This window comes from Parus major, chromosome 2, assembly GCF_001522545.3.
Source record: "Parus major isolate Abel chromosome 2, Parus_major1.1, whole genome shotgun sequence".
NCBI classification, from domain to species: domain Eukaryota; kingdom Metazoa; phylum Chordata; class Aves; order Passeriformes; family Paridae; genus Parus; species Parus major.
This window is the reverse complement of record NC_031769.1, coordinates 44,461,328-44,475,808: the sequence shown is the minus strand read 5'-3', so window position 1 is coordinate 44,475,808 and position 14,481 is coordinate 44,461,328. Positions and strand designations below refer to the sequence as shown.

Here is a 14,481-nt window from a genome sequence, read left to right as displayed (position 1 = left end):
GCTTTCCTACTGAGACTGAACTAACTGCTAGAACAGAACATATGTGATAGCTCTACAACCTATGGTTGTAGTAATATAGTAGCTGTATTTAAAATGTGTCTCTTTTCAAATATATAGTTACATTTTTAATTTCATCTCCTAAAATGACCTTTAAGCTTACTAATTATATCTGACAAGATACACAGGGATATCATCATAATTAAATTTAATTTATTATGCGTAACAAATAGTTTGCATTGTCAATATTTAACCTGTAACTAATATGACAGGTACATGGTTACCTAGTTGTTCATTTTTCCTCATGCTGAACAAATCACTAGTGCTAATACATATTATTTAAACTACAGTTCATGGGAATACTAGCATAATGTCAAATGAAAATTCTTGAATCAAAATGCAGGAAAAGTAAATGCAAAGACCACAGTCTCTAGAGAGGAGGAAAAAAAATAATACCATTTTCATGACTAAGTGGGTGAAGAAAAGCTAATGCTTTGAAGACTGAAGACAGTCCTGAGTTTGTCTTCAGGGAACCTTTGCATACCCACAACCTCAACCTGATGGGAAATCCATGCCTTTCAATTTAACGAAAAATTTTACTTTTTCGGTTTAGGTTTCTTCCTCCAAGCAGTATCAATCAGAGTACTCACTCAGCCAAAAACTTAAATCTTAAATTTGTATAGGTATTGGATAGGTACAGAAAATATCTATTATGGTTGGCATCTTAGAAATTTAAAGACAGTCTAGGCTTCAAAATTGCTATATTTATTGAATTAACGTCCCACCATCAAACTGAGTAGATCAGTTGTACCATCAGATGTCTGCATAAAGCCTCCTGGACTAGAATACAATGGAATGATAGGATTTTGAATATTTTTCATTATTATTCTGTTCTTTTCTATCAATTAGGTGTTAAAATGAGACACGTAGTTCAAGCAGCCAGCTATACTATAAGATGATATGCTTGGCTGGCCACAGGGACAGAGAGCATCAGGACCTACTCCAGCCATAGAAACGCCAGTTCTCTTTTACAGTACAGCCCTAGAGAGACAAGATGTAACAACCTGTTGAGCCCTTATTCACTTATTTTATCCTTTGATGTTCTAGCAAGCATGCTGTGACATTTTGTGCCTTATGGGTATGATTCTCAACAAGAGGCTTGGTTCTACTTGAATGCCATAACTGTTCCTCACAGCAATTACCATTTCTATTTTCATCCTTTTCAGATGGCTGCATTGATAAATATCACAGGATGACACAGGTTATTTTTTCCTCAAAGACTTCACTACTACTATGCTATTTTGACATGATCCCCACGTATCTTTTAGGATACTAGGCTTCTAAGTTTACCTATGTGGTGTTACACACTTCCACCTGAGTGATTGGCATTTTGGATCAGAAAAATATGTCAGTACTGCTAAAAACCATTCTGAGCTTCAAAACATCACGGAAGAAACTTCTTCAGGCTCAACTACCATTGACTTCTCATATAAACTGCAACTCAAATGAATGCAAGACACACAACACAGGACTACTATCTTTAGATGTTCATAGACACACTTCTGTGCTCAAGAGCTAAACTAACTACTACAGTACTGTGAAAGGAGCTGTAAAAGGCTCTGCATGGCAGAGGTGTACACAAGGTATACCCCTAAGCAAGGGACTGTCTCTCTTACATCCGTTTGATAGAGAAACAAAATCTGGAACTACTCAAACAAGATGACACATTTATTTTTTGTATTTTAAAATTATTTCTTATTTTACAATTATTTAATTAAGAACATTTTGTTTCTAAACATTGACTAAATACAGAAAAAATGCTTTCAGGTTCTCACTCATATTGATTTCCCTGACTTATTCTCTCTGCCACTCTATTCGGATTCACAATAAATTGCATATGAACTAAGTTTTACAGTAAGCAGATATAAAGCACTACTACAAAACACCTTTTCTATCTTCAGTCACTAAACAAATACTTTTATATTGTAAAACTGTAAAGCTTCTGAAGGAGACTCCTAGGAAAAGTCATTCTGAGCAAATGACTTCAGAACCAGTCTGAATGAGTGTCTGATTTCCTAACAGATGAACTCTGTGAGTTTTATTTTTTGTAACTTTTTCTAAAGAGCATATTAGTTTAAGCAATGTATTCTATAGAACATTATAAGTACTGCCTTTCCCTTGCAAGCAGACTCCTGTATGACTAATTCATGTTCCTCTTCTTGATTGCCATCTTAAGAGCTGGCTAAACTCTCCCACCTTAGAAGAAAATGCTACAACTTTGAAGCCAGCCACTCCAAAAACTCAATTTTACCCCTAAAATGTTTGTCACATGTAATGACACACCAATGCCTTCTCAGTGTGCACTATAGTTCAGACTACTGCATAGGTGGGTGCAGCAGGGAGGAATATCTGGGTTGTCAACTTACTGCAGTCTACTGCCTAATTTCATGAACATTGGTGATGTAGCATGTAACAAGAGAGCTGGCTAGGAAGTTACAAACTGTTTCCAAAAAGTGTGCTATGGGCACCATCGGCAAATGTGTTTTGGAGACTGAAGCTGAAATCTAATTATCTCTGAGGAAGTGAGAGGTAGAAGAATATTTTCCTAAGGTTTAGGTAAATTAGAAACATTTGGGGTCTACCTAGAGAGCTCAGAATTCATAGTCATCATTATGGTAGTAATAACTATTGCTTTGTAAAGATCTGCGTATTTAAAAGACTTTTTTCCTTTTATTTTTCATTTTGTGGTTTTTTTTTTCCTCAAGGAAAAGGTTGAAGTTGGATGCTCGTCTCATGAGTGTCATTTTTTGGATGTGCAGTATTCAATAGACTTTAAGAATACAACACACAAAGACATTTGAAATCTAATTAATCTCTTGACATTTGATGAAAAGTCAAAGCAGTGGACCACAAGATGAATAAGGATACTTCAGCCATGAAAGCTGATCTTTCATGAAGTGGAAATGAGTTATGATCATCTGACTACAAACTTTATTGCAGATCTGTGCTTTTTAATAACTGTCCCTGCTTTTAGCACCTAGCATGCTTTCTTAGTATGATATTGAATATTATGACTGCTGTCGCTGACGTTTTACATTTCCTCCAAATGTCCTTCCTTAGGAACAAACTGCTTAAAGTACCATGGACTACTGATAGTGGTCACATTTTCACACTACACAAAGACTATTTTTATTGTTCTAAACCCTATTATGTCCCTTTTTTACTTTAGTTTCTGAGAGTCAATATCATTAAGACATAAGTTTAGGATTTGCTCTACCATATAATGGAAACTTCTTTTTAACATTCGGACAAACATCTCTGCTTACACTACTAGTGGTAGTTACTTCAGTATGGTGACCAAACACAAGATACTCAGCAGTCTGGGAAAGGTAATTCAATTCAGCACGAGTGTATTGAACTTGATCTATAAATCATCTCCTTATATGATCATCATCAAAAAAATTGGTGACTGACTTATGGAGTATAATGGGATTCAGAGAAGCTAAAAATGTAAACTCATTCATAAGTAATACTGGGCTGAAAACAGTTTACTAGATCAGCTTTGAATAGCAGTGGAAACTTGGAATTACTTTTTAAACATGCTGAAAACAGCTTTTTATATAAACATAGTAAAACTAATGCATTATCAGGAATAAATAGCTGCAGACAGACTATTAGAAGTTATCCACCGCAGCCTATAAGATCTATTTTCCGACAAGATGTTTTGTTCATTTCGTCAGAATGAAGATCCTTGTGAAACAAAGTCTTTAAAAGGTATTTCTCTCCAATCTAAAATGATATACCCAAACTCTTCCTATAAAAAAAATGATGCAACCATTAGATTGAAGGCATTTCTTGGCTTTGAAAATTACCCATGGACAAACCATTCTCTGAGTTGGGAAGCACTGCTAACTAGACAATAATTCAACTTTTTCTGTTTTTAACTTGTACAAACTATGTGAAAAACAAACCAAAAGCTCCCCAAAAATCATGAGTAAAGAAAGAAAAGCAACAAAGAGACTCAACTGAAAGCAAAATACAAAGTTTATATATCTGTGAATTGTACTTGAGAACAAGAATTTCACTACATTAAGTGTTGTGGTGCACTTGGCAATTTATTAATCATCGCATCCACATAATGAAGCAGCCTTGCACACTCACACCACCCACTTACCAAGCAGCCAACCCTGACTTCATGGTTTGTCTTTATCTAAATTTGTCAGTATGTCAGTGCTTGTCACTAGACATGTATCTAAGAGAGACAATATGTCTTTTCGGTGGAGTGCTCTAGTGCCTGTCTATAGAAACAGCCACTGTAATATTACAACATCTACTTAGGAACTCATCATTTTAGCATCTAGACCAGGGTTTTCATTTTAGAGTCAACAAATGTCACCCCTTTTAATATGATTGGCACAGAGTAATGTATAGCTGGTTGTTTCACGACCAATAGAACAAACAACTCCCATCTTCGTACAGATCTGCATCCTGTATCTCTGCCTACCTCCATGGCAGTTAAGTCACCATTCTCCTCACTGATGACTCCCTGTCCCTATTTCTGAAACCTTAGTGCTGCTTTGTCCTTTGTCGCCCAACTATAAGCATCCCCTCCAGTATGAGTTGCTCCCAGGCACTGACCAAGCTTGTGGGATCATTTCATAGGTACCCTCCTCAAGCACTGACCAACACACCATTAAATTCCGTGGTTACAAACCTAAAATGGAGACTGCAATCATCCTAGAAAGAAAACAGGAAGTGAATACTGAAAAAGCCATGGAGATGTATTAATTAATAGATCTCTACAGTATGTAATGTAAAAGCATGACATGTAATGTACATGTCATATATAGCATTATTCTATTTGATATATACTAGTGAAGAATATTTAATTGGAAAGCCTTTTGTCTTTCCCTAAATTATGGCATTAACTTGGGTCTCTGTCATCAGATACTGATATTATATATTGAATACATTTTTTGTATATTTGGACCTCTGTGCTTTCTCAAGTGAACTTAGCTTAAAATTGTCTGATACCAAAAGATGGGGAAGGGAGGAAAGAAAGACTAGCAGGCAGAAGCCAAGAGAGAGGAAGAGAGGGCAAGTGTCACTCTCTTAGAAAACCATGCTGAAAATAACCACAATTGTCTTGGCTTTTTAATACCTTTCCTTAACTACTCACAAGGGGCCCCATATTAATCCTAGTCTCCTTATTGAATTCCATTCTTGGTAATTAAACTGAATCATATTATTCCCGTCTGATTATTAAGTGGAAATTGTCATTAATGTTAACAGAACAATTGTTTAATAGCTGATAACACAAGTACAGGCCATTTTAAATTCCCTCTGTGACTTCAGTTGCATATGTTATTCTCCATTTCACCTTTAAACATTTTAAGTGGTTATCAGTACATGTCTGATGTATTGTAACACAAAAAGACACAGTTCAGGGAAGAGAGAAATTAATAATGGGCAATCCACCTTCTATGAAAGTTGCTGAAATACACAACCATATCATTTTTAATAGCAGGAAATCACAAAAGTAGTAATGCAGAAAGGGCCATCATGCAAGATTTTCTTGAGAAAGGGGAAAGTTAAACATGTAAGCTACAGTCCTTTAAAAAAAATAAATCTATCACTTCATACAACTCCTTTGAGCAAGTTCTGAGTTCTGAAGGCTAACTGGCACAAAAAGAAACAGTCGTGGGTGTCTAAATTATCTGTCTGCAAAAATACAGCTTCTTTGCAGCTGACAAAAGGCATGCAAAAAATCAGAAAGAAATCTTCATTGCTAATGTCTTGACTCTTAGATACAAAAATCTTGACAGGACTGACCACCTAACCTGAGTTCCTTCTAATGTTCAGCAAGCATCTATGGTTTTTAATTTCTAAAGCTCAGTATATACATGAATTAATTATCACACTGTAACAGGGAAATAAGGGAAATTGATGACCCATAATACTCTGTCTTCAGACTTCTTTTTTTAAACACAGGAGAATACCTCATGAATGTTGAATACCTTCATTAACAGCACAGACACAGTGTTAATAGGGTGTATTAACATGCATGTTCAGCAAGTTTACAGATGACAATGAAATGAAGAAAGCAGCTAATGTAATGAAGGATTGATGGATTCGAAAGAGCTCAAGAAGCTCAAGAGCTCAAAAAAAAAGGGCTGCCAGAAACCTTTTAAAGTTTAACAAAGGCAAATACAAAGCTCTGCACTTGGGAAGGAATCCATTCATATAATAGTACAGGCAGAGTCTGAAAATACACACATCATGTGGTCTACTCTCCTAAACATCTTGGTTGCCCTTGGTCGCCCCTTGGATTTGCTCCTGCTTGTCAATGTCTTTCTTATAGTTTGGAGCTCAAAACTAGACACTACAGTGAATACAGGAAAATAATCACTTTCCTCAGCCTTCCAGTTTTTCTTATCACAGCTCTCTTTTTCCTTGATGGCTGCAAATGCACACTGCTGACTCATGCTCAGTTTTCTACTTGGACTTCAGGATATTTTTCTGCAAGAGGAAGCTCAGTTTTCATTTTACTAGATTGCATTCTTCCCCATCACACAGAAGTCATTCAAAAATGAGAAGTTAAATGCCAAAGATATGGCAGCAGTAGTTTATGGCATTTTCCTGATGTGAACACTATATATTTACAGGTAACGCCAAGGATATAAAGCCCTCCAGTTCACACAGAATAACTTCTCTCCCCTTTTAATTCAAAGAAAATCTAACAGTCTGCAATTACAAGATCAATACTCTCATAACATCCTTGGCAAACCAAATTTTAGAAGTTCTTTACTTGACAATTAGATCCTAAATCAATAAAGCCAAACCTGGCCAAAATCCAGGTTTCCAGTACTCTGAAGATTAGCCAGTGGGGAAAATGGATGAGAGAAGACGGGGACATTTGACTTGAGATAAATTATTTTTGGCTGCTGTGCTGCTTTCTCTAGTGTGGTTGCTGTAGTTCAGTGAGCCCAAGTTAGTGTTAACTAATCAGAAGAAAAATACTTTAATATTATTTCTACCCTGCTTCCTTTATTTGGAAACTAGCATGACTGAAGAGATGTATTTTATTTTTGGAGCAGACAAGAAGCGAAAGAGCACAGACATACTACCAGCAGCATAAAAAGCACAGAGGAATTTGCTCTGTAGGACAATAAAGAAGAGATATTTAGGGAATGGAGGCATTTCTGCCATGCTGTTAAACAGTTTTGCACATAATTTTCCACACAGAAAGGCAGAGCATATTACTTCAAGTAAGGCATGACAATTATGTGGTTACAGTGCTTGTGGGACTTGAACAAACTTCTATGCATTGTGCAGTTTTAACAACTTACCCTGCTGCAATTCAGGTCAATTCCAACTTAGGATTTTGCCTGAGAGAGCAGATATGCCTAAAGATAGTAAAAGCAGCACATATATCTAAATCCTTAGAAACCCCAAGCGGTTCTAACAGTGGAAGGCAGTTTGGTGAGAAATAACCAAAGGATCAGAAATCCTATGAACCACCTCTTTCCTAATTAGTCATACTATTCTATTCTTTTGTTTGTTTGTTTGTTTCCTGGCTCTGTTCTCCACTAATACACCACTAACTTCAGAGTGGATCTGTTTGCAACAGGGGAGAGGAACATGTTATTAGCACTAATGTCAAATTCCAGTTTGTCTCCTGAATAATGGCATTGCCCATTCAATCCCTTAAGACTAAAAAAGTTCAGGAATTCAGCTCTCTTGCTTTCTGGGTCAGTGTTTTAACTACTATGGTAATTATGAAAATGAGGACATGATTCCTATTACCTGTCTTAAAGGACTCATAGGCTGGTACATGTGTGTACCAACAAATAGTACAAAAGGTAGCACACACCTGTACTGCTAGATGTCACTCACACATTCATGATAAACAGAAGGAATGCTATCAAAATATATGTCTCTAAACAAGTTTGTAATCTATATCAATTTTCAGTAGTAGAAACTTTTTCTTCAGAACCAATTTCTAAATAAAAGGAGCTTAGATAATAAAACACAGTGAAATGAATCATGGAATCAGAGAACACTTTGGGTTGGACAGGACCTTTAAAGGTCATCTAGTCCAAACCTCTTGTAATGAGCAGCGACATCTTCAACTAGGTCAGGCGACTCAGAGCCCCATCCAACCTGACCTTGAACACTCTCAAGGATGGGGCATCCAACCAATCTCCAGACAATTTGTGCCAGTGTTTTATTGCTCAGCTTAAGTGGTAAGCATTTCATGAAGACATGCAATGGTTTGTAGACTAAGACTTCATAGTCAGTTTGGGTTCCACCCCATTAGTCTACATCATTGGACTGGAACAGAAGATATTTCTTAAAAGTGTGCACAAATATTGTATAACTTATCCTTTCACAGGTTTAACCAGTAAGAAAAGGAAAGCTTTACAGAAGTCTCTCTACACTCTGCACTGTTATGGTCAGAGCTCTAGCCCACGTTTTCCTTCCCAAGGCATTTTTCACAGGCATAATGTAATTTGCAGTCAGTAATTCTTTTGTAAGTACATTTTCTTGGAAGAACAACTTTCTAAAAGTTGAATTTGTAATCAAATCGGTAAGGAAGGAAGAGGAAGTGATGAAGAGGACATCAGTTATAATGCAATTATCTAACAACCACTACGAAATCTAAATAGATAGTTTAGTTTCACACAGTGCCAGATACTACAGACTGGGAAACATCTAAGAATAAAGGAGAATAAAGATGACATACCTTGTTCAAAGAGTACCATCATGTTCATACTTTTGTTAGCAACAATATTATTCAGTAAAGCAATTAGAGTTTGCATTGTATTCCCAAATATACTGTCCCGGTATCTCTGCAAAAAAAAAACAAAACAGTAAAAAACAAATCTAGTACTTCTTTTGCAAGGTTAGAAGACTATTACCTTAAAAAATGTGGCAATACAAAAGCAGTACTTTCTCAATCCCTTAAAATTCAACATTTAAAATAAAAACTAGCCAAATATCTTAGTAGATAACATCAATTTCAGGGACCCTGATCTATAACCTTAGACGAAAACTTATCCTATGTTCTTTTAAATGAGAACAATTCTTATCTAGGTCTAACATGTTTGGACTTTTTAAAATGGCATAGAGCTTTATCAACCTAATATCTCTATATTCAGAACCAGAAATATTTCCCTTTGTATGATATTTCCTTTATTAATGGCATTATTGTTATTCTTTTCAGTCTCAGGTTGATAACCCCACCATAAGTCTATTTGTTGTTTTTCCTTGTATACATTTATAATTTCACAGACACATTTAAAGACCTATGACTGTATTGAATTGCATCACTTTTTAATGTCTTTCTTATGTTTAATGATTGCTTCAGTGGTTTTTCACAATTGTTGAGACTACACTGAAAAGAGGAAGGCAGCAAGGTTTACAAAGAAATTTATTTTCTTCTGTTATATTCACCACACTTGCACACTCAGGCTGAAAAGTGTGGATAAGGCAGTGCAACCAATATGAATTTACATACACACTAGGGACAGTAATAACTCAGATAACTACCAAGAAGCCAAATTAGGATAACTCTTGAAAAATATGAGTTTAGATGCAAATATAAGCCTGAGTACTTCTCAGATCTCCCTAGAAGTTCAGGAAATATTTTCTCCAATTTTCAGACTCAAAGCCAGATAGATACATACATCTAAAGTGAAAATAACAACTAAGAAAAATTGGTATTGCTCAACTAGTTTACTGTCACAGAATACACCAGTTATTAGGGTCCCTCTCCTGCCTGACAGTAGGCAATTTGAAAAAAAATTCAAGTTGAACATGATGAAACTTGTCTGAAGTTAAGCATTTCAAATGGCAAAAATCACTTCAGCTCTTGAATACAGTCAAAGGAACACTTTCTGTTTCTGCACTAAAAAAATAAAATGCATTATTTCCTACAAATACCATTAAATACATATGTTATGGTATAATATATTAACAGAAAATTAAATACATAAACATACACAGCCTCCTACTCAACTTCACATTATGAGAATTTTATATTCACAATAAAGTGCCCAAAAATAGGTCATAAGGAGAAGAGACAAGGAAAAGTGCCCCACAGCCTTTTGAAGGACTGTAATTTCCTACCCAAGCCTTAGAAATATATATCCAAGAGCTCTTAAATTCTATAGCATTTTGAGATGTAATTTATGATTTCCATAAAGAACACAATAAATATCTGTTCCTCTAAAGGTTTGAAATACAGCCGGATAAATTCAAAAGCGAAGTTGGGAAGTATAAACACCAGATTCCTCAAAGGTAAGGTAACCAATACAGAAAACAGATACCATAAGGCCATGCTACTAAAAATAAATTTGAAGATATTTTCCTACAGATAGCTGAAGGGTAAGAAAAATATTATTTTCAAAAGATAAAAAATGTATTTTTCTGGTAGTCTATAACCACAATATGGTCTTAATTATCTTAAAGAATACCTAGAAAACAACACATTAAATAGCAAGAATGACTGTTTCCACTACTGAGGGTAATGATACCTACACTGAGAACATAAAATTAACAACAGCAAAAAGAATCCTCACATATCAAAATGAGAGCTGACTCAAATATTTTCTTTGCAATTACAATATTTCTATTACTGCTTCATATATTTGAAGTAAACACCTTCTAGTAAAATTCCCCTTTCAGATATGCAATTAGAAGAGAAGCTGTTAGTTGTTTATGATAAAAATCTTTCACATTCACCAGGTTAGCACCATTTCAGTGAAGCTATTTTTGCTTTTAATGGACAGCAATTGTTCTTTGCAACCCTCTGCTGAATGACCAGCATTGATGTTTTCACTTATATCAAAGCACTAATAGCAAAATTTATCTTACCCTAAATACAGACAAATTATAATTCAAGATGCAATGTAGATATCTTAAGGAAGGAAAATCGTATCTTAATGAATTAAATAATAATGCAAATGGTGTACTCAGCTGTATGACTAGTGACTTAATGTATGTTCCATGATGGGTTTTGACAAGATATTAGGTTCCAAGAAGCTACAGGTATGTTTTACTTATCTAAGCCATCACTGATTGCCGTTAGACTCAATTTTAAAGGTTTATATAAAAATATTTAACTTCATAATCTATCAAGGAGTAAAGCTGATCTAATTTGTGTGCACAGCACCACTGACTGTGGACATTTAATGAACAGTGCACTTGACAGCTTTAATAAAACATAGCATTTGCCAGCAGAGATAATTAGAATTGAAGCAGTAAAATTCTAGTGTTTGGCAACACAGATGAAACAAGTTCATTAAAATGTACAGCTTCGGCAAATGAAAGGCAGGAACGCACTGGACCCTGAAGAATCAGCCTTCTCAGAACTAATTGCTCCAGTGCTTAAAAAGGACAGCTATGAAATACCAAGGGCATAACAAGGAAATACTAGTATTAAAAAAAAGAAACCACAGAAGATAAATCAAGCTTTTCAAATAGGACTGAACTGTATTTAGGCCATTAAACTTTTCATTCTAATTTTGAAGGGTTGTACTTTCACAAAAGAAATCAGTTGAAGTATTTATTTAAACTAGTTAGGTAAAAGAGTGTGAATTAGCAAAGAGGGAGCAGGAATCTTGGCAAGATACTATGGCTAAAGCTGACTTTATCTTTGAGGGGATTAGAACTTAGAACAGTACTAGGCAAACTACAGTACTTTAATTACATTTTAGATAACGAAAGAGATTGCACCTGTGATAAGAGGTTTGCAATTTGGGAGACTTCACATACATGTCTCCTACTTATGCATGTAAAAACCCAGAAGAGAAAGCCCTAAATGTTATGTTTACAGATATGCTGCAATTAAATCTTATACTACATACCACAGTACTTCTGCTCATTCAATATAATCAGAGTGATTAAAATTTAATAATTTAAAATTTTAAATAATTTTAAATAAATAAATCATTTTAAAATTTAACTCTCCTTCTCAAGCTTATATATGATCAATGAACACAGGTAAGTAAGGAGACATAAGAAGACAGAGGCTTGATTTTTTTCAAACACTAAATCCATTGGAAGAAGAAAATTACAAAAATTAACTATATTCAAGTTATATTTATTAAAAGATGCCATTCTTACCTGAAGATTCTTTGTCATGGTATAGTTGAGATGAAATAAACCAAAACATTGATGTTAACAAGGACCTCTTTACAGGAATATAATTTAAGATTTCATTCAACCCAGCTTATTTTGATTTGCTATTACTTTGCATATGAACCAGTTTCTAGTTGGTTAATTTAATCTTTAACATTTTGTGGCTTTTTATTCATAAGACCAGCTGTGCACAAACTGAAAACATATAAATATGGATCTCTAACATTAAGGTAATACTATTTTCCTTATTAATTATCTAAATCAGAAATAAGCACAGTCATATGCTTTGCTACTCTGGTTTTCAAAAATTGGACTTTTTCAAAAACAGCTCTACCAGAACTAGTATTTTCAACTATTTCCCTCTGGGTATGGTCACACAAAAAGGAACAATTACTAATGTGACAGCCAATTTCTAGAATGACCATGCTTTTCACAACAGTCACATATTCACTTCACACATGAATATTTTAAGTCTTGCAACTTTCACAGAAATTCCTGCTGGAATATTGAAAAATAAAGAGCATCTGCATTCTTAGTCAATATGTGCTTAGGCAAAGGCAATTGAGCAGAGGGGAAAAGTAGAGATTTTGAAGGATTAACTAAGGAAAAAGGAAACCATTAATAAAAACCTAGAATGTCAAGCATCGACCAACAGAAAGCAGTAGAATTAGTATTAGATTTTGTTCTAATACCCACCACAGCAAGCAATGCAGAATTTCACAATCTTACATTCACTGTTTACAGATGAGTTGCAAAGCAACTCATCAGCAGCTCTTAACATAGGGTAACATTTCTTCTTTCTACAAAATTGCACCTAAATTTCTAGCAGCAATGAAACCTCAAAGCTTATCCTTTTGCACCTAAAAACTTTAGTGAAAGAAGTCCACTCTCACAGAAAATTTTCTTTACTGTCAATAGAGGGAGTCTGAGTAGGCTTCTCTTTCATGCAGAGTCAGGCTCCTTCCCAGAGAGAATACTCAGAAGCAATTTCATATAAAAATAAATTTCCCCATTACCTAGAAAAAAGTAGTCAAGCAAATCAGCTTCCTGAGGATGAGAACTATTCATTGTGAATAACACAGATGTTTCCTAAAAAGAAAAATTTGCACACAACTGAACAGACAGTATGGAAAAAAAAAAAAAAATCTATACAGATTCATCACTCTGGAGAAATAAACTTCCTGGTATCAATGAAGATTCCATATTCTGGAAGACTTCATGGTGGCATGCTCTGAAGCAATGAAACTCTACAAGTAAAAGATACCACCACATCAGTAACTTCATATTTAGACTCATAAATCTGTAGATGTTTTAGAGACTCCAAGTAGCAATGAATCATTTGAACTGCAAAGTCACTTGGGAGCTGCAATCAAACATCATGCCAAAAATTTCCATACCAAAATATTCACTTACTAGACTTGCATTTCCAGCATTCATTAAAATCTACTTCTGAAAGGACTCAGAATGACAGACAGCAATCAGTGGACATCTTTTTTCTACATGGACTTTGCTTTGATGCAAAAGACATTTGCCACCACAAGAAAACTCCTACACTCTGTGTTCATTAATCCATCATCAGCTGTTAAGGAATGGATCGCTGTTTCTTCTGCCTCAGAACCTACTCCCAAATCCATAGCTAACTAGTTGCTAAAGCAGTATTTAAAATCAAAAACTGATACTGACTCAGTTTCTGCTGCCTGCTGAGGTGTGCAAGATCAGGATTGAAAAGCCTTTCCTGACATTTTCCATAACCTAAAAAAAATACCTGACCAAAAAAAAAACCAACAGAGGAAAAGCTATACTGTTACAAGGAAGTAATAAGGATAGAAAAAAAGTATCTATTATCCCTCTTAATCTCAAATTGAATGTTTTATTCTTTGTACTCAAAGACTTCCTTAAAATTCAGTGGTGTTGGTGAAAAAGGTGTTGAATGAGAAGCCACAGGCTGACAAAGAAGTATGGAGAAATTGAACCTCTCTGGATGAGGAAAGCATGCTTTTCTCTACCATAGTTTAGTTGGGTTGAGAGATATATTCAAGCTGTCAAAAAGTGGCAGGAAAAACACATTTACATGTTTAATATTTGACTTTACTCCTTGCTTTATGCCTTCTACCCTCAAAATATTATTTAGTTTGACAAGCGCTGTTTTTTTCCCACACATTCATTTTTACTCAGTCTGTAATTGCAATAGAGAAAGTTGATTAGTTTATTCAAGTTACATTAAACTTGAAAACAATGAAGGGCTGTTAAATTAAAAGGAAATGTCTGCTGAATCTTCTGTTGCTAGAATAACGGTATAGTCTGATTGTATTTGGCACCTTCAGAATATATCATTCCTCA

The 14,481-nt window shown here is 35.0% G+C and overlaps 1 protein-coding gene across 3 annotated transcripts in view; it reads right to left on the bottom strand.

Annotated features, from left to right (window-relative positions):
* Nucleotides 1–14,481, bottom strand: part of ULK4 (unc-51 like kinase 4) — a 214,821-nt gene that overhangs the window by 80,943 nt on the left and 119,397 nt on the right. For all 3 annotated transcript variants that reach the window (XM_015617381.3, XM_015617383.3, XM_015617384.3), the window contains one exon: nucleotides 8,744–8,849. In XM_015617381.3, the coding sequence (XP_015472867.1) occupies nucleotides 8,744–8,849 (106 nt within the window). The remainder of the gene's footprint in view (nucleotides 1–8,743; nucleotides 8,850–14,481) is intronic.